This window comes from Leuresthes tenuis, unplaced genomic scaffold (assembly GCF_036924035.1).
Source record: "Leuresthes tenuis unplaced genomic scaffold, fLeuTen1.0.hap1 SCAF_9, whole genome shotgun sequence".
NCBI classification, from domain to species: Eukaryota; Metazoa; Chordata; class Actinopteri; order Atheriniformes; family Atherinopsidae; genus Leuresthes; species Leuresthes tenuis.
This window is the reverse complement of record NW_027325363.1, coordinates 15,935,839-15,962,256: the sequence shown is the minus strand read 5'-3', so window position 1 is coordinate 15,962,256 and position 26,418 is coordinate 15,935,839. Positions and strand designations below refer to the sequence as shown.

At 43.3% G+C, this 26,418-nt stretch overlaps 1 protein-coding gene across 2 annotated transcripts; it reads left to right on the top strand.

Annotated features, from left to right (window-relative positions):
- Window positions 1-2,612: 2,612 nt before the first annotated feature.
- Window positions 2,613-26,415, top strand: vps53 (VPS53 subunit of GARP complex). Of its 2 annotated transcripts, none has more exons than XM_072392544.1 (22): window positions 2,613-2,756; window positions 3,188-3,268; window positions 4,725-4,774; window positions 4,863-4,929; window positions 9,014-9,100; window positions 9,539-9,654; window positions 9,862-9,981; window positions 11,959-12,037; window positions 12,171-12,314; window positions 12,416-12,558; window positions 13,539-13,680; window positions 14,299-14,394; window positions 14,537-14,631; window positions 15,514-15,756; window positions 19,485-19,632; window positions 19,827-19,909; window positions 20,000-20,078; window positions 20,331-20,479; window positions 20,567-20,636; window positions 20,728-20,865; window positions 25,089-25,193; window positions 25,466-26,415. In XM_072392544.1, the coding sequence occupies exons 1-22, from the start codon at window positions 2,670-2,672 to the stop codon at window positions 25,634-25,636; spliced, it is 2,493 nt and encodes an 830-aa protein (XP_072248645.1). In that variant the 5' UTR covers window positions 2,613-2,669; the 3' UTR covers window positions 25,637-26,415. The 2 variants fall into 2 exon arrangements, with proteins under 2 accessions (XP_072248645.1, XP_072248644.1); XM_072392543.1 differs by having other exon boundaries at window positions 14,296-14,394.
- The last annotated feature ends 3 nt before the right edge of the window (window positions 26,416-26,418 follow it).

Below are 26,418 nucleotides of genomic sequence, written 5' to 3'. Positions count from 1 at the left end.
GAGTTGGCAACACTGACGACAATGAGCTGGAGTAGCTCACGACAGCGGCTTACATTTTGGGAATACCAGCAAGAGCATCACTTTAATGAGAGCGCTTTCTTTACAAATGACTTCTTTTCTTCTAATGTCAGCCTAAACAGAGTTTAGATATAGATTTAACTAAAGAAAAAAGGCCCAGGATTGTTTACTTCACATACATTTAATTTCACTGCTTTCTCCAAACTGCCCAACTCACTCAGGAAGATGAAAGACATGTTTCTGGTACTTATATATAAAGCTGTTGATAAAGTGTTTTGTAATGATAATCAAACCATGATATATTGGTCTTATCATTGATTATAGTATAAAAGTATGATGTGATTATATTCTACAGTAGGTGACTGAGAATCTTTTCTCAACGTTCAGTTTCGAAAAGGTTTCCAAAATGTTCTTATAAATGTACAGGAAATAACAGATTTTGTACTCTTTCAATCTTAAAAGCACAAAACACAAGGTTGTTTTCTTTTGTGTTAGTATTAAATCTTTTCATAAGATCGTATGACATGACAAATATAATTCATTATCCTAAAAAGAGTGTCTGTAGATCATGATGGAATAGATACTGTGGAATACCCAGTTCTAAATCTCCAAAAAGCCACTTTATTGTAGTGTTTAAATAGAATTTCTCTTACCCAAATCATAGTTAACAAACGTAGTTAACAAATCATAAAATAGCATTCCTTTCATTGAATCAATAACTTTAATGTATATTTTGTGTACTTCTTATTTAATAAAACAATAAATGTATTTTAAAAAATGTCCTTCTAGTCTCCATTACATGTCAAAAAACAATAATTTCCTTTAAGACAAACTAAATCTCTTATTTTCAATTTGAAGCTGCTTGGGGTGTATTTATAAATCAGTATAGGCAAATTGATGATAAAAATGTTGTTCATGGGAATTTTAGTTACACAGGGATTAAATACAAGTAGGAAATTTAGCCTACCAAATTTCTCAGAAATTTTAAAAGGAATATTTGTTTATGGCATCAAAGTCGTTATTACCACAGAAGAAAACTGATCTGAGAATCCAAAAGTAGCATCACACGTAATATGCTTCCTTAAGCCTCCAGCCAGTCCACACACATTTGTGTCATGAGCGAGATGGATCAAGCCTTGAGGAGGAGAGAGCAGCTGTAGCACCTTACCTGTTCCGCCAGAAGCCACCTTAGTCCCATGAGGTCTTAATATCATGTGACAAGGTGACGTTCTCCAATGCTGGTGAAAGTCTGACAAGATTTCCAACCAGCATACATTGCCTAAGGAGCGTCAAGCGTCACGTCAAGTTGTTGCAGCGCAATGCCACATAAAGTCTAACGCACCTTTTGATTCTCCTGGGGCATGGCTGGCAGGGCATTGTGGGATTACTCATTCCACTCACTTGTAGCTCATCATCCTCCAACAGTTTATCTACCGCGGTCTGCTCCTCAGTCTTCACCAGATCATCAGTCTGCCTTGAGGATACACAGCATGGCAACTCTTATTCTCATGCTCAGTGAAAGTTACCTCTATATACCTGGATCAGTCTTGTGCCACAGCCACCTAACCTCAGTTTACTGCAAAATAAATCTGCATAAAGGTTCTTCTCTTGCCAAACCACAACACCAGAGCTTTCATCTCTCACAAAAAGGACCTTTCAAAATATTCCTTTTACTTGACGAAGTTCATCGCGTAACATAAAAAGAAAAAAGATGGTTAAAAGTCACTACTGTTGCTGCAAATAAGAGAGGAGTGGTGACAGAAACTTAATAGTTACTTGTGCAACATCAATTGTGCTGTCAGCCATTGGGAGAGGGGCTTAGAATTGTCACAATTAAGTAAAAAAAAGACTTATCAATGTCATAGTTTTCATTTTAAAGGTTGGACCATTTCACTTTGAAATGTAGACAGTTACTTAACATGTTGCATGTTAACTTGTAATTAACAATTACTGTAAGTAGCAGCACGATTGTGATTATAGAGAGAAACACAATTCATTAGATTACAAAGAAATATATACTAAAAATCCTTTAAATGAAAGCCCCACTTCTCATAAATGGTGGTAATTTTGCTCAGTGGAGCACACAGCATAGACGCAATCACACACACACAGATTAATTATAGGCTTGTGAAAACAGGTTTATGTAGTTTTGGATGTAGCCACAGCTGTACTGGACCATAGCTCAAGAGGCTGTTTGTTTCAGAGAGCAGGACCACAGCAACTGACTATACCCTCGACAGATTTGGATCTAATTTTAGGAAGAACCAGGAGACCTGCATTTGATGACCCGAGGTACCTGACCGGGTTCCATGTGATGAGCAGTCATTGAGCAATATCATCTGCTTTTATTGCTATTTCCAAGAATCAAAATGTAAGAACGTAATCCTCCGCCACGTAACTCTTCTCTTATTACATCGTTTTTATTTACAGCCTGTAGCTGAATATATATATAGTTGTATTTTGTAGTGAAGCAATAACGTAATCTCAGTTTCAGGTAGCTCGCTATACTCTGCTCTTGAGTGTGACTGTATGCCGGCTCAAATGTCATTTCTTCTTATTCCACAGGCGAAAGTGCAACTCTTGTCACGTGACCAAATATCCCAGAAGCCTCCTCACCGGGAAGTAGTAAACTGGAAAGGTTTGCCTTGACAATGATGGAGGAAGAGGAATTTGAATTCGCCGAAGATTTGGAGGCTATTTTGCATCTAACCCCAGAGGTGCAGTTAGCCATTGAGCAGGTAGGCGCTCGGAGTCGTTACCGTTATGTCAAACGGAAAGCATTGTTGTCGCTTTTGCTAACATGTAGCCAGCTGCTAGCCGGCTAACCCATCCTCCGGGATCTCTGGCAACAGTGACATTATTAGCTTTAAAACCTGACATTCTCCAAAATACTGACAGCGTTCGGTTTGTTGAAAGCTTTGTCAGCCTGTCAGCTTTTGTGGGAAGTGAGGCACAGCTCTATTTCGCAAAGGTGTCTTTACTACCGCCCCCCTCCCTCCATACGTAGCTTAAGATCGTCGTAAGTAGCTACATCAGGCTCATTTAATAATTTCGAGTCAACGTGTTGAAAAAAAAAACATGAAAAACTCACTTGTCCATCACACAAATATTTAGGCGTAAATTCTGATTGAAATGTTTCTTATTGTGTGTGTGTCTGTGTGTATACAAGGTTTTTCCCAGCCAGGACCCACTGGACAGAGCAGATTTCAATGCTGTGGAGTACATCAACACTATTTTCCCCACGGAACAGGTACAGTGAGTTTCTTTCTTTGGTTTAGTTTAATAAGAGCTATCGCGTGATGAAGGGAAACCACTTCCATATGGGCACTCTTTGAAATGCCACTGTAGGAAAAGCCCTGTTGCTCCTTTAAATGTTTGGTGGACAGTCTGGATTAGGTTTGCAGTGAGCCTTCTGTTCACACATACGACTACAATGTAACTGTTCAACTGTGGCAGGAAGTGTGTGCACAGTATACTGGATATGTTCTGCATGAGGCACGATTTAAATAGTCACAGGTTGCCATGTCTGTGAGTGGATATACACCAGTGTGTGCGTACACCACACAGGTGGCTCGTGTGAGTGCTTCTGACTGATTATTTGTGCAAACTAGTGTTTCAGTGAGTCCTCTTCGAGACAGGCACTGCATGCGATTAGCTTTTGGTGATGTGGCAAAGATAACCACCCTTGTTTGTGTTTTGGGTCAGCTCGACCAGTTGTGCTGCACGGTGCCCGAGGAAGTGTCCCGGAAACGAGATAAAAACACAAAATAATCTTTGACACAGACTTGGATATCGTGTTGCAAAAACATGAAAGTGTATATGGGGCTTCATCAGTGCTGTAGATGACATTCATATATGTAGTTTCGCTACCAAAACACTTGGTTTTAAAAGAAGGTGAATAAGAGAAGCTAGAAGCTTGGCCAAAGGAATTTCCCAAGGTTTTAGTGATCCCAAAATCCCTGCCTTAATCACACAGTTTAAGCTTGCTGATATCATTCAAATTTGGAACAGGAGGCAGCTTTGAATCCAGGAGGATTGTAATCTGTCATCAGAAATTAAGACAGGCCCACAAAATAATGGATTGAGTTTTGTTCTCATCTTTGTTTCAGCTTGTTTTCATGTCATGTTTTCCTTTTTTTTTTATTGATAGATCTGTCGACCTTTTATTTCTTAAATAAAACTCGCCATTCTCGCTTGTGTTTTTGTTCAAGACTTATTAAATTCCATTTGAATCTTCCTTTAGTCATCATGAATGTTATATTCTTTTCGTTCAATCATTAGTGTGACGTGCGTGTGTGTATATTCCATCTCCATAAGGGGTCACTGTAACCTTCTTTTTTTTTTTTGCTTTTATACTGTTGATGGTTTTGCATGCATCACCGCCTAATTGCACCATGTACATAATTTTTAAGCCAGTGAAAGGCTCCATCTGCGCTGCATTCAATGCACGGTATATCTCAAGCAAAGTCATCTGCTAATTTGAGCGCAGCTGTCTTATTAAAGGCGATTAAAGTATGTGTTTTTGTTCTGAGAAAGTTTTCATTGAAGGTATCTGGATAAGGTGTCAAAAGGACAGAATGAAACAGATTAACATGTGGAAGATTGAGTTTTCAACTTTGAGTCAAACGTGGTTTTCCGAACATGTGACAAACGATTTCTTCATGTTTCATCGACATCCTGTCTTTGTTTTTGTTTGTGTCTGCCAGTCTTTGGCTAATATCGATGATGTGGTAAACAAAATTCGTCTGAAGATTCGGTGAGTTCAACTGAGTCATGGGAATTTTTTTTTGTCTAACCGTACCTTCAGTTTTACTCACGTTCTTCCTTTTTCTTGTCTTCGGCAGGCGTCTCGATGACAACATCAGGACGGTTGTGAGAGGCCAGACCAATGTGGGTCAGGACGGCAGACAGGTGAGCTGAGCTGAGCTGAGCTGCTAGTCGTCAGGTGGGGTCTTTTCAAGGTTTTTCAACCGCGAACGCCAGAGGTTTTCAGCAGAACGTGCCGACAGTTTGGTCCCGACTCCTCTCTATATCTGCTGCTCGGTATAGTCCAACAGCTGAAAATGCACTTTGTTTGTCAAGAGCACACAGGAGGCAGAACACGATGCAAGTAGTATGCTGTGGAAATCGATGCGACTTGTGCACAGAAAGTTGAGCGTGGTGGATGGGGCATTTTATCACCCCCTCGGCAGTCACCCCCCCTCTGGAAATTTTCCCAAAACAGACAAAACTGATTGAATTGTATTTTTTTTCTATGATAACTTCCTCATTTTTCTGGCAGCATGGCTATAAAGGACGCAGGACTCTTGTTTTGTCATTAAACAACATTATTTTGTAATTGCAATGGCGGTAAAGAACAGATGCCGAACACTTACAGTCGACACTGGGATTATCCCCAAAGGCAAATTGACATTTGCGGTCGTGTAAGTGGGGAAAATGAGGTGTATGTGTCATCATAGGGCAGTGACATCTCACAAATGTGTGTAGATCTAAACCTTTTGGAGTTTGCATTTCCCAGTTGATAAAAGCTTGAAAATCGATGACATGCATGCATATCTATAAATTGGTTGTACTGTTAAATGCTTTCTCTCAGGTTAAATGTTGCATTTGGTTGCAGCCGACACAGAAAAACAGGCTTCTCTCCATCTCCTGCTCTCTCCCCTCTCCATATTGCTTCCATGGAAAAGGACAATATGACTCAGCTGCATTCCCGCAGCTCAAACTGCGTCTATACGGAAAACATGTCGGTGAAATAGATTCTCGCATGTAAATACTTGCACGTCTTTCCCAACCCAGACTCTTGATCTTTTTTTTCTTTTTTTTTTTGCCTTTTACTTTTGATGATGATGGAAAAAGAGCAGCCCCAGCTGATTCACTCCAGGTCCTTGCTCTTTTAAGGAAATGTGCCTTGAAGGGAACGTGACACCTGCTGGGTGAGCCATCCGTGTTCTGACCGGCTGACGCGATGAGGTGTGCGCCCGGCTCGGTGGCCCCCGTCTCTCCCATTCAGCTACCGTTTAGTAGCGGAAACGCTCTAAATCCCCTCCAGACCAATAACATTAAACAGTCACACACAATAATTTTAGTTTGTTTTTCCAACCCCACAGAGCCATTCCAGCCTTTTCAGGGGGAAAATCTTTTTTTTTTTTTTTTGCAGATGGAAAGATGGAGAGGTGTTCATTTCAGGAAGGCAATACATAGAGACGGCTCCTAAACTAAAACCAGCAGTTTGGTCATTTCTGCCGTTTACTACACTCACTTATCTGATGCGATCCTCTGGATTGAAAACCAAGGTGGTAAGATTTAGAAGGAAGGAAGGAGTTAGGAAGAGAGAGAAAGTGGAGGTCTAGTGAGCAAATTTGAGTATTTTCTCGGTAGGGTGGCAGACAGCAATATGTTTGCCAACTGAAAGTCTGGAAATGTCTTAATGATCAGACGGTAGTGGCTAATAAAGCTTATATTTAGAGTGTCTGAGGCAGTATTCCTTTTAAAATGTTACTAAGGCACTTTACAAACATAATTCGGTCCCGTGTTTAGTTGTTATAGTCGATAACGTCACGGAACAAGGTATCGATCCAGAGTTCCTGTAACCGGTGATATCACCACTCGTTAAAGAGCTCATGTTATGGACATTTACTTTGTTTATTTAGAGGAAGAAAAAATAGATGCTTTAATCCTAAAATAAAAAAAAAACAACACAGTTTTTCTATCTGTACTCCTCAAACCAAGCATGTTGATGTAGACAAAAAGTCATGTAAAACACTCAGGGAAAGTAGGTTTCATCTCTCTATTCGGTCCAATGTGAAATGATGATTTCACTGGCATGCAGAGTATCTCTCTGTCTGTCAACTTTGACAATACGCACTCCCAGATCTGCTCTGATATGCACCACCTTCATTTCTTGTTACTTTTTTTTTCTAAGATTGCACAACTTGTCTGTCTCTTTTTCTAATTGGCTAGTTTTCGTTGAGTTGGTGAAGGGCTTAAAGGCATTCTCAATCAAAACGACGTTGTTCTGTGTTTGGATCGCGATGGAGACTCTGATTCAGCAGTTTCTGTTTGAAGGATTATTTTTCTCCTTTTCTTTTTTCTGTTTTTGTTTTTGGTATAATCTGTTTAAATCCGCCTCAATAATGTGGTCATAGTGGTCCGTTACTTTTTCTAATGAAGTGCTTCAGAAAATCAGGCTTAGCGAGAGCAGAACGTTTCAACACGAGCAGGGATTTCCTGAGCTCTTTTCCTCTCCCTGAAAAATGTTCACATGAAGAATTGTGCTGAATATTCCCGTTATTAAAATATCTCGGTTTAGTTGAATGGATCTGTTGTCATATTTAGCTTGAAGTGGAGAGGAACCTTTTTTTTTTTTTCTGGCCTCTACCAAAGAACGCTACACTAAGGTCTGCCAGAGGTTCATTGAAAGCATCTTAAAACATTGAAAGGAGGCTCCCCTCCCTCTTCTTCAAACCTTATAATACAGTCTATGTTAGCCGTGGAACATGTGCTACTTATTGCGTGTTCGAGATCCGCCGGTTCGTGTGAGTGCAGATAACATCTTTGGCATGGAGGCGCCTGCTGGGCAGTGGTCTTCTGAGCTTTCCTCAGGGCTAAGTACAGGAAATGAGCACTAGGAAGCAAGCCAGATTGAATCAGCTGAGCCTGCATTAGCGACAGTCGCAGCATTGGAAGCTTCGGACTTTGTTTGCTCAAGGGCCCCTCCAGGGAACCTCTCAAAAGATTCAGTGGCACTCCCTTCCTCCCAGTGCTCAGATCAAAGTACTGTCCCTTAACTGCCTTCACTCGTCCAATCACCATCAGCCACAGTGTGGCACGATGACTTGAAAAGATGAAATATGCGTGAAGTGGAGGCAGCTTTTCCTCTCCTTGACTGAAGGCTAATCAGTACCAGACACTCTGTGGGGTCTCAGCGGTAGATTGTGTTGATGAGAAGTCTTATTACACAGAGAATACATTTTTAGCTTAGTTTGATAACATCCAGGCCAAACCACCCTGTGTAGGTTTAATGATGGATTTTGTTGCGATTTATTTCATGACCTTGTCATATGGTACCATCGTCACCTTGACTGTGTGTCTCCATGACTCGGTCACCACTCTGGAAGGGAAATGATGGAACTTCTGTCAGCGCACGCTGTATTTATGTTTGTATGCGTGCGCACACGGGCAGTTTTGCGCGTTTGGGCACCCACTGTCCACTTGTTTGTGAGACGTGCCTGCGAAAGTGGTAAATTCCTCGGACAGCTGGTGCCGGCTGTTAGCATTCCCTGTGTGCATGTGTGTCAGACGAGAGTTGAAGCTGTGTCTGCGGTGCCGCCACGGCAACAGAGCAAATGAAGCCAATTAGCCTGACATTACATGTCGGAGCAAAATCTCTGTTTGGCACCATCAAAGAAGAGCTGCCGTGTCAGATGATGGGGAAGTATTAGAATAGCAGTTCAGCCACCTTACAGTGGTGACTGTCTAATGTAATGTACCCTTTTTAAACCGCTAATGATCTCTTTACCCTTAAGAGTGACAACCGTGTATATATACACACATATGTAGGAGAATGTGCCGAATATTAGGTAATCAGCTGATGCTATTCACAAAAACTTCTGGAAGCAAACTCCCACAACTGGGAATAGTCCAGAGTGGCACCTGCACACAGAAGGCAGGACAATATGCCCAAAGTGTGCATTGGAAATCGTGGATGTGGCCTATCTGACTGCTTTTTGTTGATACCTGTAGCACATCTATTTGAACAGGTCTACAAAAAAAATCTAGAGGTCAACAGTAGATGATTTCAAGAAGATGGAAACAAGGGTTTCTGTTTTTATCTAGCGTGAACCTGCCAGCAAGTAGGAAATCCTGTGATAGCCACTTCATCAAATAGTATGCGATAGAGAGTGTTGTCGGCGCTTCTTGTGCAGTAGTTGAAATGTGCCTTCTCTTTATGTTTGATATTGCTTTGTTTGTTTGTTTGTTTGTTTGTTTTGTGCAGGCTTTGGAGGAGGCTCAGATAGCCATCCAGCAGCTCTTTGGCAAAATCAAAGACATTAAGGACAAGGCAGAGAAGTCTGAGCAAATGGTACACACACACACACACACACACTCAAAAACACACACACAAAAAAAATGGCTTGCATAAGTACAGCCCGGAAATGACCCAAGCACAGGGGAGATGCAGCCTGTTTTCTTCTGTGACAATAGAAGACAGTTGGGCAAGTCATTTATAGAAGTCCAGATAATGCACCTTCCATGTGTGTCGATGTTTAAGCAGGAATTTGCGTGTTTGTGTGATGTGGGTGGGAATGTCTCAGGAGATGTGTTTTAAAGCTGTTCATTTTACTCTATTATTCTTGATCCTGCTATTTCTTCCAGTCAACCACCCTCCTCCATTTGTCCAACTGTCTGTGCTTCGTTCTCCCATCTCTGCACTGTGACGCCTTCCCTCCTTCCATGCAAGTTTCTTCTTCTTCTTTCCTCTATCTTGATCTTTTGCTCAAACTGGTTTGCTCCTGTGCAGGTCAAGGAGATAACGAGGGACATCAAGCAGCTGGACCATGCCAAGCGCCACCTTACTACGTCCATCACCACCCTCAACCACCTTCATATGCTGGCAGGGGGTGTTGACTCTTTAGAGTGGGTACAGTTTCTCATCCATGTTTGTTTTAGTTGATCTAAGGCAGGGTTTTCAAAGTCTGAGGCTGTAATTCTCCCCTCAAATAAAGTTTGGTGGAGAGACCCCACACTCCCTCCACCTTTCTGGTTAGTTTCGTTAAACTCCTGGTTGCCTATAGGAAAACGTTGTGGTGTATAAAATCATTAATGTGTGTGTTTTTGTTCTAGAGCCATGACCAGAAAGAGGCAGTATGGAGAGGTGGCCAACTTGCTGCAGGGAGTGGTCAATGTGCTGGAACATTTCCACAAATATATGGGCATACCCCAGATCAGACAGCTTTCAGAGAGGTAACCAGGACGCAGACACACACACACACACACACGCTCAAACACACTTGACTGTTTGGTGATCAGCATAACTCTGGAGCTCATTTCCAGTAGCCAGAGGGTTAGCTCTCCTCTCTGCTGAAATGTTCCACTGCTCGTCTTTCGAACTGTTGAAAAGTGGTTCCAGGGTTCAGTGAGGTATTTAGCGTATTACATCCTGTTTATGTAGATAGACGCACATACAAGCGCTGTCCCACACATGTAGGAAAACAGAGGAAGGAAACTCACTGAATAGGCGCTCATTATGCCAGTTTTTCTTCCATTGTAAGACAGCGTGGACACTTTTCAGAGGATGCGTTTGTATGGCCACGTATACGTTTCCCTCTGAGTGTCACATGCATTTATCGCAGAGGTTGTTCTTCACTATGGCAGCAGGTCCATCAGTTATCTAACATTTCATTGTTTGTTCACTCTTGTATTACTAATACCTTTTATTTATTTATTTTTTTTCTTTGTAAGAATTTACACACATTCCCACAGAAAGTCTCTTTCACGCTTTTTTTTTCCCATCTATACTGATAATTCCCCATGAACGGAATCAGTTTTGGACACGTCGGTCCGGTTGAAACTCAAGTTCAAAGCAGTGCTGATCCCTAGAAAACAAAAAAAAAAAAGGACGACCTTCTGTTCCGTTTTGACCGAGGTGTGGTGAATAGCGTTCATACCAAAGAACAGCTGTGCGGAAGAAGTGGCTGTGCTGGAGAAAAGGATGAAAGGAGACGCAAAGAAGTGGACGATATGAAGGCAGGGCTGACGGCTGGAAGCAAACGGTTAATAGGGAGTGTCGAGGCTTGGTGAAACGGGGGCTGACTTGAGGTTGTGAGGGGGTCTTAATTCCCTTGATGTCTTTGTGCGTCATTTCAGTTTGCTTCCATAACAGCAAAGTTGTGTCAAAACAATGTCGGTGCTTTTTCAGGCAGTGCAGTGTACAGTATTATGGCTTTAGTGTCATTGTTCATGGACATTTTTAAGCCTCCAATTCAGAATGTTGGCTTTTGCAGTCAGACAGGACGTGCAAGAAACTTACCTGATTGAGAATCCAATAATACTTTGCACATCCATTAGACTGAACCTGCACTCAAAGGGAACCTTCCTACAGTAATGCATAGCTTTGAGTCATTAAGTCATCACACAATTTAACGACGCAGATACAGAGTTGTTCTTCAGATACAAATTCTTTATGAGGCGCAGTGAGAGAGGGAGAACTACACAAATGTGTGTGCTGTAAAAATAAGAACAAATGAATGAGAAAGTGATTGAGGGACTCAAGTAGGCATCGGAAGAGGTGCAGAGGTTTCTGTGTTGGCTTCTTCCTTCAGTCTTGGTTGTAACAGTGAGATTCGTTAAAAAGCAAAACACTGGGCTAATAGGTTGTCACCTAAAAATGCAACTGATTCCTTTACCCTTTCTTGACTTACTCTTCTCAGCTGTGGCGTTGAAATTCTGTGACCGATTTTGTATTTCTTCATCGTGTACCGTGCATTCTGTTTATATGCAACCTCAGACATCAACTCTGCACCGTCAGCTGTAAATTCCCCCTGTGTGGTTGATCATCTGTAGCCAGCCACGCAGCAGGGGGGGGAGCTGTGTATGTGGTCAGTATCTAGAGTCTAGATGCAGTCCTACTCGTCCACCCTCTCCTGTTTGTTGTGAATGATTCTCATTGCTTTGGATGCTGCTCTTGGTGAGCCGAAGTGGGATGAATTGGGAGTAATCGCAGACTCGTTCGACTAAACGTAGTCGGCCAAATTTTTTTGTTGTTTTGTTAGAGTAATGTTTCGCGTTGGTAATTCTGCCAAGGAATGTCCTTCTCTTCCATTCTTAACCCAACACAGCGATAATCTATTAAAGGTCTGAGCCACGCTGGTGAAAATGCTCTTACCCCTGTGCCTCATTTTCAACGGTTTTTTTTTGCGTTGTTGTTGTTGTTGCCTGCAGAGTAAAAGCAGCACAGAGTGAGCTGGGGACTCAGATCCTGGCAGACTTTGAAGAGGCCTTCCCCTCTCAAGGCTCCAAGGTAAATATCTTACAAAAAAAGTTGTCATTATTGTTCCCCTTTTACATAAAAAAATGATAATGGTAATAATATTCATAATAAAATTGAATAAGAGATAAAACGCACACTTTCTCACACCCATTCACCCATGCAGAGACCGGGTGGACCGAGCAACGTGCTGAGAGATGCCTGCCTGGTGGCAAATGTTCTAGATCCTCGCATCAAACAGGAGATCATCAAAAAGTTCATCAGGCAGCACCTCTCTGAGTATCTGGTTCTCTTCCAGGAAAATCAAGATGTGAGTAAGACGTAATGGCAGTTAGCATTTCTATTTTCTGTGTTCAAAGTGGTGACCTCGGAGTGATATTGGTGAAGAAACATTGTTCGCCTCTTTTCCAGGTTGCTTGGCTGGACAAGATCGACCGCCGCTATGCCTGGATCAAACGGCAGCTGTTGGACTACGAGGAAAAATATGGACGCATGTTCCCCGAAGAGTGGTGCATGACGGAGCGCATCGCGGTGGAGTTCTGCCACATCACCAAGTAAAGCATGCAGTCTGAAAGCCCACCAGCAGATGTGTGCTGACACAAAGTTGAGATTCCGAATGATATGGCTTCGATGGTCCGATTCATAGCCATTATTTAACACCGACTCTACGTCCAACAGAAGAGGAAAGGGAGGGGAAAAAAGAATTAAATTAACCGGAGAATCTTAAATCGGTCTTTAGGACTTCTCAGCTTTATGTAGTGAACTGCTGTTTTGGCCCAGAGTGACAGTGGCAAGTTGAAGTAGGTGGCCTACATGAGCAGTGACCCACAGTCAGTATTTTTCTCCATCTTTTACCTCAACTGCATGAACGACCCCAGGGGCACAGTGTGCTGCTCCCGTTTGTAACTGAAGCCCTTTTTTCTCAGTCATACCACCACGGTACCACTCAGCAGACCCCTTCATTATACCATCATTTCTTGCTCACGATGAATCAGACAAAACTGGTGTGATGCCGCTCCATTTGTGTGCTTTCAGACAGCATGCTAACCTTCTGAAATCAGAGGCATGACGTACAACCCAGCAGCTCAGTCTCTATCTCTTTTACTCGGAACAGCAAGGTGGAAGAAGCCTTTCCATTAAAATCAACCAACCCGTTGCAGGTTGCAAGAAAAGCCGCTGGCCGTGATCATTTTAGTCTCATCGGCCCCGTGTTCTGCATTAAATATGAGATGTTCCCTGGTTGGTGTAAGTTGGTGTTTTACACAGCAGCCTAAAGTAAGTCGAGCCGTTTCGGGTTGTGCCGCAGGATGAAACCACAAATTGAATGATGGTCCGGGTTGATTTAGGGCCATTTGTTTTATTTATTTTGATGTATTGGAAACGGATGCATTTTGAGAGAAAAAAAGCACAGCAAATAATCAAGTTGCATCATTAGAAACAGGTCTGCTGTCCATATTTGTAGTCTTACAAAGGTAAGATGTCCTTAAACTGACTTTTATCGCCTTGTTGGTTGTTTTTTTGCACGTGTTCTAAGGGTGGAGCTCGCCAAGGTGATGCGAACACGGGCAAAGGAGATAGAAGTGAAGCTGCTTCTGTTTGCTATTCAGCGGACCACAAACTTCGAGGGTTTGCTGGCCAAACGGTTCACAGGATGCACCCTCGTGGATGCGCCAGGAGTGAGAAAAAGCACACACAGACGCACACAAACACAACTGGTCTGTTAACTCAAAATTCCTCAAGTTGAGACTGAACAAACACGGTCCAAGTTTAAAGCTAGAAATTGGATTCTATATCTAAATAAATGCAGCCCTCGCTGGCAGCCTTCTTGCATTATTAAGTGTGCCCACATGTGCCCACATGTGCCCACATGTGCTCACAGCCCGGAGAAGCATTTCAATCCAGGTCAAGTTTGAGCTTGGAGGTGGAAGTGAGACATTAAGAACGGGCAGATGATAAGTGGCATGCCGAGTTATGTTGGAGCCAAGTAGGCCAGCTTTGTCCTGACCTCCTATTAATTAGGCTTGACAGTAGCCTTTTTGTCTGCAATTCACTTTACACCCGTGCCTGCTGGGTTCTGTAATCCAATCGGGGATTTGATTGAGTGGAATTCTCTAATAGGAGTGTCATGAAATGGCTTACGTTAATGTAGAGGAAGATGCTGAGATCTGAACTTGAAAACCTTTTGTAATTCCTACGCTGAAATGTCTGCGTGACAGTCGAACCTGCTTTTTGCTTAAATGATTGAGCTATGGGGAGATTATTAAGGTTGCGCTGTATCCTTATTTGTGCAGCAGAAGAAGCCAGAGAGCCCACTAGAGCCAACCAACCCCTTTTTGGAGGATGAGCCAGGAGAGGATGTGGGCACAGAAAAGGATGAAGATCTTGCGAAGGTGAGTTGACCTTGTCTGACATTTTTATGCCACATCAAGGGTCTGTCAGATGTTGCTTCCACTTATGTTGAGCTCTCTTCAGGCGGAATAAATCTTTTTGAGGTGGTTATCTCATTAACGGCTCATTTCGCTTCTCTTTCAGCCCAGGAAGCCCAAAGCTCCAGACAACCCTTTCCACGGCATTGTCTCGAAGTGCTTTGAACCTCATCTATATGTCTACATAGAATCCCAAGACAAGTAAGCAACACACACTCACAGGAGCCGAGAAGATCAATTTGACTCATGGTAAACAAAGCCAGATTTAGAAGCAGGTTGTACGTTAAGCTGGCACAGGAATGCCTTTTCCACAGCCTACTCATCAATCAGTTCCCCCTCCTTCTCTTCTGCTTCACCTCCTCCTGTCTTTCCAGCCCTTGTTCCTGTACATGCTTCTGTCTCCACTGTGGCAGAAATGTTTCCCATTAGCTGCACGACCACAGACATTGAAGGAGAGGGAGGTTGAATAAGTGCTGCCACAGCAGATCTGCCTATTTTCTTTCCCACCTCGTTATTTTTTTTTTCTTTTTGGTCGCCTCACTCCATTCTCTTTTTGTGTAATTTATGTTTAATTATGTCTCTTTTTTTTAAGATTTATGTCAAGTCCTCTTTAGTTTCACTTTTCTTTTTTTTTCTTCTTTTTTCAACCCTTCTACCACCAGTTTGCACTTGCATGTCAGTCCCTGTTTTTTGAAAGTGCTGAAACTGAACTCTGAGACTGTTGCGCTTGCCTGCAACCCACTGGAGCGTTAATTGCTGTTTGGGGGACAGGATGGACCTATACTGCAGCTTTAACCTCGGTTTTGTCCAATCCAAAGGCCTTAAAACAGGCCAAATCAGCTGGTCTCCATGGGACGTAGCTGAAAAGAACAGTGGCCTGCTTGTTTGGTCTTTGGCTTTAGTTCCCTGATTCAAGAGAATTGGTCCACAACAACTGGCTGTAGACTGTGGCACTGAGGATTTGGCGCTTGGAGCATTTTCTTCTATTTATCCAACTGTCTCGCTCCCTGACTGCTTGTTATTTTATCGTCTTCGTATTTATTAGGGTTGAGGATTAATCGTGCGCTTTAAATGTTTCTGCAGGAACCTGGGCGAACTGATTGACCGCTTTGTGGCTGATTTCCGAGCACAAGGTCCACCCAAGGCAGGCACGGAGGAGGGCGGAGCGGTGCTGCCCAGCTGTGCCGACCTCTTTGTCTATTACAAGAAGTGCATGGTGCAGTGCTCCCAGCTGAGCACCGGAGAACCCATGATCGCCCTCACAACCATCTTCCAGAAATTCCTCAGAGAGTACGCTTGGAAGATCCTCTCTGGCAACCTGCCTAAGTAAGACCAGTTCAGGTTTGGTTACTGAAACATACAGTAGCATCTCAGCACTTCTTTTCAGGTATACCCATAAGATAAAGCTGGAGGTGCTTTTCACTGGTGTAATTAACCCACCTAGATTAAATGTATGAGGTGCAATGGAAGCAATATTAAGAAATTATTAAAAGCCTAAAGAAACTTTCTCCCACAGTATCGTCGCATGCGCCGTTGAGTCGAGCTACGGTTGGAGCTCGACTCGGTCAGTTAATTGGAATACTCTCCCTTGGTAGGGGAACCAATTCATTGACCGAAAGAATGTCTGAGAGCAGCGCTGTGAACTGAGTCAGAAAACACTGAAACTGCCGCTTCCAACTTTCACTGTGGGAGATCATCGTACTTGTAAATATAGCTGAATTCACTGCAGAGACCTCTTTAAGTTAATTGAGTGGTTATTTTTGCCAGATTATGCTGTGGTTATAAAATCCGGATTTTATAAGGGCAGACTGGCAGTCTGGAAATGCTTTGAGCAACTGCAAGTTGACATGTAGTCTTGATGGGCTCATTTTTTATTTATTTATTTATTTTTCGTCACATTTTCTGACTTGATTAGCTTGTCTGACAGGAGAAACAAAGACCAATCTGTGGCTTGAGAGAGCAGCTTGATTGGGAATTAGGCTGTATTGATATACACTTAAACTTCACTGTTTTTTGCTAATAGGTGCGTGCGATACTTGTGATTATTCCTTGCTGTTATTGGTTTCTTCTTTTGTGTACTCGATGGTAACAATGAAGCATGCCCAGAATACTTGGACCAGTTTGAGAGTCTAGTGTCTAGTTGAGGATATGCATGCTGGATTGATTTGTTTGACTCGTAAGCACATTATCTGGGTGCATTTGTCCGGCTTTCAGATGTTGGTCAGATGAACACATTCACATGTATTGCAAAAGTCTAGTTTTGGTTGGACTAATACAGTCATTGTGTCCTTTTTTTTTTTCTTTTTTTTGACCACGTGTGATATAAACACACTGACTGTCCAATCAGACTGCTTCAGTATTCCACATTTATCTCAACAGCTCCCAGGTCAGTTGCTATGTATGTAGTTTGGTGAGATGTACTAATAAACTTAGTGGGATACCTTGTCAGTAGCTAACATGTTATCCTTAAAGTCTCCCGGTTGGTGTTTTACCGTCCTTCGCACTCTGTTTTTTTTTTTTTTTTCTTGGAATTTTCTGATTCTAACGGCACGCCAAAGTGACTCAGTACTACATGAATAATGATGAGGAAAAACAAAGCAGTTATAATGCTGCAAAAAAATTCTCCCTTTTATAAATGGCAAAGATGTGCGTGTTTTCCTCGAAAAACACATTTCAAATAGCGTCTCAAAAAGAAAAAAGCAATGGCATTCCTCCCATTTTCAACAAATTCAGCCACGGAATCGTTTGCACACTTGTGGATTATAACAAATGCAGATTTGTTTGGGATCAACTTTTCATCAACAAGCCCGCTGCGCCCATATTTGTTCATGCTTTTGGTATGGAAACAGGGGACTGTTTAGGAGTAAAAGTTTGACGCTAACATCTTCTGTCCTCACTGTTTTGATGGATTATGATAGCATGCTATGAGCGATCTGGAGCTGGTTAGGCTGTGGTAAAGCCTAATATGCTACCAGCAAAAACATCTCTGGCTCATTGGCCACATCAGAACTCATCACTGACTGCGGTGCGCGCGCGCGCTCGCGCTCACTCTTGCACACAGCCAGGCTTGAATTATGCGTGCGTGCTAATTACACACTTGCCTTTGACGGCTAATGTATACCATACTCCTCGCTCGACACAAACGCCGTCACAGACTCGGCGCACGTGCACACACTCTGCGCACGTGCACAGACTCGGCGCACGTGCACACACTCGGAGATGCTCGCAGACACCCGCTCGGCGTGGTGTGCCGTGGATTGGTTTTGTGAGCTTTTTGAAAGGGGCCCTCAAAAAGGGAGTTTTAACTATGTCGTGGTTTTACCCACGTCTCTGTTATGACGTTTATTAATGAACGGGTCGCTGGCCCCCGCTGTCGCATCTGTTTGTACTTATGCCCATTGTGTCGGTTCCTAAAAATGGCTTTCCTTACCTGCGGTTTGAAAAATGTCTCGCACTGAAAGCTGTGGAGATGAAAGAGGGCTCCACGGATTAATCTCAACCACTTGTCCCTCCGATTCGCCGGGTAACATTAAGGAGTAGAGCACTGTGACTGAGACGTAGACGCTGTGAAGTTCTCCCACTTCCATTTGAAGGCCCGGCTCTAAAATGAACACCATCTTCAGACTGGATTTTGTATTTTCAGCTGGATTCATACGACCAGTTTTGAAACTTTGCACTTTTTTTGACAAGAATCTAAACTCTCAAATTATATAGGATGTTGTAGTTTTTCCCCTTTCTTGGGAAAGCACAATCCAGCTCTGCTGGGGATTTGAAAATCAATATACAGTCTACTGTTAACAGTAGCCAACATCAAAAACAGCAAATCCCTTATTGTGCTACGCACTCAACGAGCTTCACGTGCTGCGTTCTCATGACAAAACATCTGTTGTTACCAGCTAGGATGTGAAAACCACCGAACTTCCCTCTTAAGGCTCCGCCAGTCATGGATGCCAATCTCACACTGTCAAAGGTAACAGAAATAGCTGACGGGTTTCACATCCTCTAAAGCTTAGGTTGTAGATCTTTGTGTGATCACACCGCAGAGCCTGCTGTGATTCCTATGCGAGTGACTGAAGCGGTTTTGAGCTTTTATATTTGTGCGACAGCGCGTCTTCATGCGTCTGTGCTTAGAACCCTAAAGGTCAGGTACTCTGCTGATAATTCATATGTTGATTGGAGAAATCTGGTTGAATAAGTCACTTTTTCATCTCTGTACAACACTGAAGCCATTTTCCCTCATGAGGGGTAGTCCGGAAGTGTTGAGATGGACTGAGGTGTGATATGTGGGAAGGCAAATGTCCACAGCATTCAGTCTGAATTTCTTGCTGAGATTTTTCCACCCTGCCCCCTGTTGAAATCTCTGGAAGGTCAGCGAGGAGACATATTGGCAAAACATTCGGAGGACTTACAGCAGGTGTGTCTGCAGTTGTTGCTTTATTCTCTTCTCCGCTGACCTGTACCTTGCTTTTCACCCACCTCTCCATATTGCCGATGGATACAAATGCATGTTGAAAACGGCAATCTTTCACACTTTGAGTGCTGCGTCGCGCGCTCTGCCTCCTGGGTGCTCCGGACAGATGCCACCTCCACCTCTCGTTTGTATTTCACGCTGTCGGAGCACATCTCTGGCTGGACACACCCCCCCCCCACTGTGAAGTACATCTGTGAACAGCAACTGTGAATAAAGTCCAGACCAACTTCCCCTGAAAATGCATCACGTCGATGTGTGAAAGCGGTTTAACAGACTGTTATCTAAGCTGAACTACTTTTCTGAACACAACAGCCACAACTGATATATCACTCAACCTGTTACTATATATAAATACACATATTTGATAGATTCGGGGGAGTTTCAGGGAGGAATAGTGTGATGCTGAAGGTCTTACCGACATGTAGGCGTTGAATATTGCCACACAATTCTGATCGCACATTCAAGCCTTATTTCGTCCTTTTTATTGAGCATTCAGCGTATCGTCTCCTTTTTTTCCTTTTTTAACCCTCCGCCTTTGAACTCGTCTTTCTTTCTCTGCTGTTTTTTGCCAATCTCTCTCCAGATCCAGCAGCAGCAGTGGGGGTCTCACCATTACTAGCCTGCTTAAGGAGAAAGAAGGTTGCGAGGCGGCAAAGTTCACAGCAGACGAGCTCTGCCTGATCTGTAGCATTCTCAGTACTGCCGAGTACTGCCTGGCCACCACACAGCAGGCACGTACCGAAGCTTGCTCAGACCAATGTGTGCTGTGAAACCATGTGAACTGGATGTTTGCGGTGGCCGTTTAGGCTGAGTTTCAGGAGCTACGTTTTCAGTCAATATTTCATGAACTTAGACGAAGGATATTTGTTGTTTTTTGTGTTCACTTGTGTTTTTGTGAATATATTTATTTGTGCATGTGTTCCAGTTGGAGGAGAAGCTTAAGGAGAAAGTGGATAAAGTGTTGGTGGAGAGAATTAATTTGACCGGGGAGATGGATACATTCAGCACGTACGAGCCTTACATTTTCTTGTAAATTTGAGCCCAAACTTTTTTATCTAACGTGTCTATTTTAATGGTCTCTCTCTGATGTTTTTATAGTGTGATCTCCAACAGCATCCAGCTGCTGGTTCAAGATCTCGATGCTGCCTGCGATCCTGCCCTAACTGCTATGAGCAAGGTTAAAATGCAGCTGCCTTTCATTAAAAGTCAAATGAACATTACCATATTTGTGTCCTCAAGTGTAAGGTTTGAAGATGATGTTGCCGAGGCATCTGCCCCGCCAATCATCATTAAGAAGTCCGTTAGAATGCCGTTTTTCTTTTTGACTTGGTAATGAGTTTAAAGGTGTCCACATTAGCTGAAACCTTAGAACAATTTCAAGTAATATCTGACCCTCAAGGCCTCCCTGACGGTTATCCTTCCTCCTCAGATGCCGTGGCAGAGTGTGGAGCACGTGGGCGACCAGAGTCCTTACGTGACGTCAATCATCATCCATATTAAACAAAACGTGCCGATCATCAGAGACAACCTCGCCTCCACTCGCAAATACTTCACACAGTTCTGCATCAAGTTCACAAAGTACGGCGCGCACATTTAACGCACCCGTGCTCAAATGCCATCTAAAAGTGCTCCAATCCGATGTTTGTCAATTCTTTGCTTCCTCAGTTCTTTCATTCCAAAGTTCATCAACCACCTGTTTAGATGCAAGCCTATCAGCATGGTGGGAGCTGAACAGGTAGGTTTAGTTACCTTAATGTGCATTGTGTGCAGACCTGTGCGGAATATTCCGTGTTCACTGTCGAACGTCGGCTTTTTTTCCTCCACAGCTCCTCCTCGATACTCACTCCCTGAAGACAGTCCTGTTGGATCTGCCTTCCATAGGCTCCCAGGTGCTCCGAAAGGCACCTGCCAGCTACACCAAGATAGTGGTGAAAGGCATGACGCGTGCAGAGATGATTCTTAAGGTGAGTGGTGCTGGAAGTCAGAGGGTCATTTAGGTGAGTCAGTCTTTGCATTAATGACTCCTGTGCAACAGCTCTGTTCAGGCTTTTTTTTTCTTTTTTTTTTCCCGTGCAGCTTTCAAGTGCAAATTAGTCATAAGGTATGAAAAAGAAGCCCGTCCTAACCGCCCTTTGAAGCATTTTGGAAAAAACACTCAATCCTTGCTTCTAAGGCTACTCGAGATGAATCTAAACAGTTTACCTTTCACATATAAACTAAAGGATGAGCTTGTGACTTTTCTCGCTGACAGATTCTTTTTAGAATTTGAGTGCAGCTCAAACACAGTTTCAGTGATGCTCCATCCTTACGGGACACTTCACATTTTATGACATTTAACTTGGGTGGCTAAATCCATGCTGGCTGTTTTTTTGTTTTTTGTTTTTTTACAACCAAAGCTTCAGTTGGTGACCTTTAAAGGCTCGGAACTTTAGATAAACCCTTTTATTTAAGTACAGTCTGGATGGATTTTCTTTATCTCTTGTTTGCCGTTTAACAGATTTGACGATGAAGCTCTTGACATATCCAGTTAAACATGAGCTTTTACACTCGACCAAGAAAAGTCTGGCACAACGGGCACCTAACTGCTTTTCCATTGATTGAGGTTTCATCATAAGAAGCAACAATAGACTGAACAAACATTCCTGCCGTGAGTGTTTGTGGTTGGACGCGAGAGCCAGCTTTAAATGTTTGTCTTGAATGAGTCACTTGTGCAGATTATCCACCCAGGGTTTATTTTGGGCAGAATAGTCCTTTAATTGTGTCTTTAGCCCCACTCACAATAGCCCTTTACGAGCACGTTTCCACAAAATAACCCATCTCACATGAGGCGAGGAGAAAACAGGAACGGAATGCTTCTTGTTTAATGAATGAGAGACGGGCCAACAGGAGAAGCGTATCCTCAAACGCAGCATGTGGCGGAGCCCGGGAAAGGTGCGAGCGAGTAAATAAGTGCGCGCCGCCGCGTTTCTACTCCAACAACACACGCAGTGTACCATGTTGCATGCTGGATGCTGTTCGCTGTGAGAAGAGCAGTCACAGGGTTCTGCCAGTTGGCTTCTTCTCAAGATTACCTTATGAGACTCCGGAGGACCCTGGTATGTGGCTGCCATAGATTAACCCCGCCCTAATTAACTGTCTCAGGAGTGAAGAGTCATGCACTCGGATGGCAGCCATTTCTGTCCCTCCATTTCCACTGGTGTCCCTGGAGGCCGCCTTTTCTTTCTCCCGTCAGACTGGCGTACAGCGCTGAGTGTGGCCTGCTCTAATTGTGCTATCGCAGCAGTACTCTTAAAGTCATAAAGGTGGATTAGTTGTATGGTGACGGCTGTTTACCTCTCGCAGACGCTTGGTTTTGCCGTAGACACCGACTGTCTTAACGAGCTCGACTCTCCGTTTCGCATTGGATTGAGTCTCTCGGTCTGCTCTCTGTGAGGTTGCAATCTGTTCCATGTGCTCTCTGTAAAGCTTTGTCCTGCGGAGAAATGCCTTAAATGTATATCTGCAAATTTCCACTCATCTGCCTCACATTAAAGAGCCTTTCACATTATAGGATTATATGAATGCATTGACATCAGCCCACTACTGTCTTTTTTTTTTTTTTTTTTTTTTTTTTTTTTTTTTTTTTCTGAATTTAACTGCCAGCGGGCCCCTTCAGCTGGAATGGATCTATGTGGCTTCTAGAGAACTCTCGGGCATAGATAACACTGCATGAAGGCCTTTGATTCAAGTACATTACTGTGACATCAGGAGACATAGAACTCACTGTAAAGGCGAGACCTTGTATACCAGGAGAGATATCAGCTGGGAATCCTGGATGCCGAACACACTGTTGAAGAAACTTCTCACTGACTTTTTTTTAATGTGACATTTAAAAGTGGGATGATGCTGCACGATAATATAGATGCGTTCAGTGTTGAAAAAGATCCAATCGGCCACAACGTTTTTTTGCTCATGGTAGGGGTAAAAAAAAAAAAAAAAAAAAAGAAGCAAGAGCGGCTTCTTTGGATTTTGTCGATCTAAAAGAAACTATTTGGAGAGAAAGATTACTTCTATGAGCGTTTTTAGCTTTGGAAGGAGAGGGGGAAAAAAAAAAGAGAAGCTTTTGTTCTGCAGCCAGCACCCTAGACATTGACTTTATGTAACATTGATGTTCCTCACAGGTAATTGCTTCCACCTTGAGACTGAAGCTTCTGAAAGACGAACCCATTGAGGGAAGGTCAATACGGGAATTCCTCTGCCTGGCCTCAACGATAGTTTTAAATTACACTTTATGATGCTGTGGCTTGAAATGAAATCGGTCTTGCCCTCACCAAGAAACTCTAGTTCAATGGGAGAGTTGAAAAGACATTTAAACTACTTAAAGCCTATTTCGAGATAGCCAATTGCAGAGTTCCGTGGACATTTCAGTTAATTAGGTGCAGTCTGAACTGTGATATTGAAATTAGGCGTTCTTGGGAATGATCAAACTTTGCCCGATCGTTACTGATGTGTAAAACGATATTCAGTCTCCCCGGTGAAGCCCCGAGCTCCGCCCGCAAAATCCCTCTGAAGATGACACAAAATGATGGAACTGCAGACAGATAAAAAAGTGACTAGAATGAGATGTAGAGCTGCAAAAAAAGAAAAAAGGGGTAAAAGAAGCATGAAGATGCACACTATTGAAAGTTGTAAAGTTAAAACACCGAGATGGAAAAGCGCTCCAAAGGCGAGCAAACGCACCAAAACGATTACAGAAATGAGAAATGGCTTCAGAGGGATGCAAGCTTACAACAGGGATGCAAAACGTCTGCAAAGACACGTATTGGGGAGACCTGGGGAGTGCAAAGTGGCTACAAAGGTAAAAAAAAACAGCTGCAAAGAAACATAAAGACACGGAATGCTAAGTGGCTACGCAAACGCAAAATGGCTGGAAACAGCAGGGGGGGGGGGGGGGGGGGGTATTGCCTTTTAATACATCCATGTTTCTACACAGTTATTTGTTCTGAACTTTATATGAACTAGTATGGTAGCTTTAAAGCTGCCGGAGTATCTGCTTTAAAGATGAATCCGTTTGGGCTGTCTGCTTTGTGAGCCAGTGCTCAGTTGTGTTCAAAGTACAGAAGACTCTTTCTGTCTGTCTGAGACGGCCTCTCCTGGCCTCCACAATGCCTGTGAGACGTGGCTGTTTTCCACACTCGCCCAGCCCAGCCCACCAGAGCTCCAGCTTTCTCTCCCTCTTCTGAAGTTCTCTTCTGGGGAGTATTTCAAAGGCAACCCCCATCCCCACCCTTGTTAAGCCTGAGAGTTTCTCTCCTTCCTCCCTCCATTTCTCTCCCTCTGTTTGTATGCCCATTTTCAATCTTAACTTTCTCTCCCCCTACCTTTTTTTTCTCTCTCTCTCTCTCTTCTCTCTTCTACAAGGTCCCTAGTGGCCTTTCCCCTGGCCCGGTTCCAGGACAGTTGCTAAGTAAATCACTCAGTCAGCAGGGTTAGTAAGAAAGCAAAGAATTCCACACAATCCTGAGCCTCTCATGCATGCCTCCCTCTCTGCCTCTCCTGTGTGGGATTTCTCCATGCTGAGTGCATGTGCAGCTCATGCGCTCCTCGCGCATTTCACCTTGAGTGAAAAAGGAGATTTAAGGACAGATGAAGCTGTTTACAAAGCATTTTGTGAGCTTATTGGTCACATGTGCATTACATGGAGGGAAGTGGGGTCTGTCAGCCATGTGCTGGTCGACCTTCTTTGTAGCGGCTTAAAGGAGTGATATCCAAACCTTTCTCCTCCTCTCTCTCCCATTAAGGTGTACGCAGTCCTTAAAGATGTGTGCGCCCCCCCCCATTATACTTTTTTGCCTGCTATCGACTCGTGCTGATATTTGCCCAAAGTCATTATGCCTCCCAAAATAATTACAGTTGAAGCTTTGGCCACTCATGCGTGAAGTAATTGCCGTGTAAAAAAAGGGGGGAAAAAAGGAAAAAAAAGCTCTGTGGACCTAAAAATGCACAAAAATCATCATTTGGACTTTGTTTTCAGCTACAATTACTTGGTGGTGTCAGTTTTCCCCTCATTTGGGCCATAGCTGCTCCCATGTGGGATTATTTAAAGATCTCTTGGGTCATCCCGTGATGGTTCACAGGAAATTGGTGATGGGGGTCGAGGGCGGGGGTGTTTGAAAGCGCACTAAACGATTTTAAAACCGTTCCGCAGGTGGTGATGGCCCCCCATGAACCTCCAGTTGTGTTTGTTGACAACTACATCAAACTCTTGGCTGATGGCAACCCAGAGACTTTCCAGAAGATTCTGGATATGAAGGTCAGTTTAATCCGTAGAAGGTCAAAAGCAACACAACACATTTTCCACATTTTTTTGCTTTTTTGCAGCTGATGCTTATGCTTTTTAATCAAGAACATTGGGACAAAGTCTGAAAAATAGACGAATAAACTGCCATTCATTCATCGGTTGAATGATCCAGTATTGATGAATGAATCCCAAGATCTGATTTTTTTTTAATTAAAGCCCTTTTTATTGTGGTTTTGTGATCAGTATTGAAGCTAACGGACATCATTTCACGTTTGTGTGTGCAGGGTCTGAAGCGCAGTGAACAGAGCAGTATGCTGGAGCTCTTCAGGCAAAGGCTCCCCACTCCACCCTCCGGGGCCGACGGCGGCCCCAGTCTATCCTTCAGCGCACCCACCCCTGAGCAAGAGTCGTCTCGAATCCGCAAACTCGAGAAACTCATCAAGAAGAGACTGTGAACAGAAGCACCGGCAGCTGCTGGTGTGATCTTCTGCCGTCGTGCAGTTATTCATCTCAAAGTCTGTAGAAATGATAGAAAGGGGGAACGTTGTCTGGCTGAAAGTCGCATGAAGCCAAGCTGCTGCCGGATATATGAAGACACTTCCTCAACGGTTGGTTGCTGTGGTTCAGTAGGTCGTGCACTTCTGCTATTGTCCACCTTTCTTGTCGTGACACTAAGGTCCGAGCTGTCAGAGTGAATGTAAATGTCTGCTCAGAAATCTTCAAGCTGCTTCTCAACATATTGAATCCAGGACGAGTTCAAGGAGCCTAATTAAAGTTGTTTTTTCCGAGTGTAATGTACTTCTAACATGGCACACACAGTTTGAAATCCGTGTGCAGTAGAACAGGTTGGTAATGTGTGTCATCCATTAAAAGGGATGTTGGTTTGTGCGTTTGGCCTTAAGTGATCTGATGGGACTGGGCACAGGGGAGCTTTGGATTCTCTGCATTTTCAGACAGATGTTCGGCCATCTTTGACCCTTATGTACATAGTCACACCTGTACAGTAAATCTTATGTTTTTGCTGTTTGTTTGTTTGTTTTTTAATTATTATTTTACTTTTTGGAAACAGTCTAAAAAATGCAGTCTACATCATCATTTCTGGAAGAAAACTTCCAATCTGTTCACTGGTTTCATTAACGCACTCCATTCCTGCCATCATGCACTGCGTGTTCTACATTTTCATTGTCTGAACGGTATGCTTCAAGGGCAACTCTATTAAAGCATTGCCACAGAATTT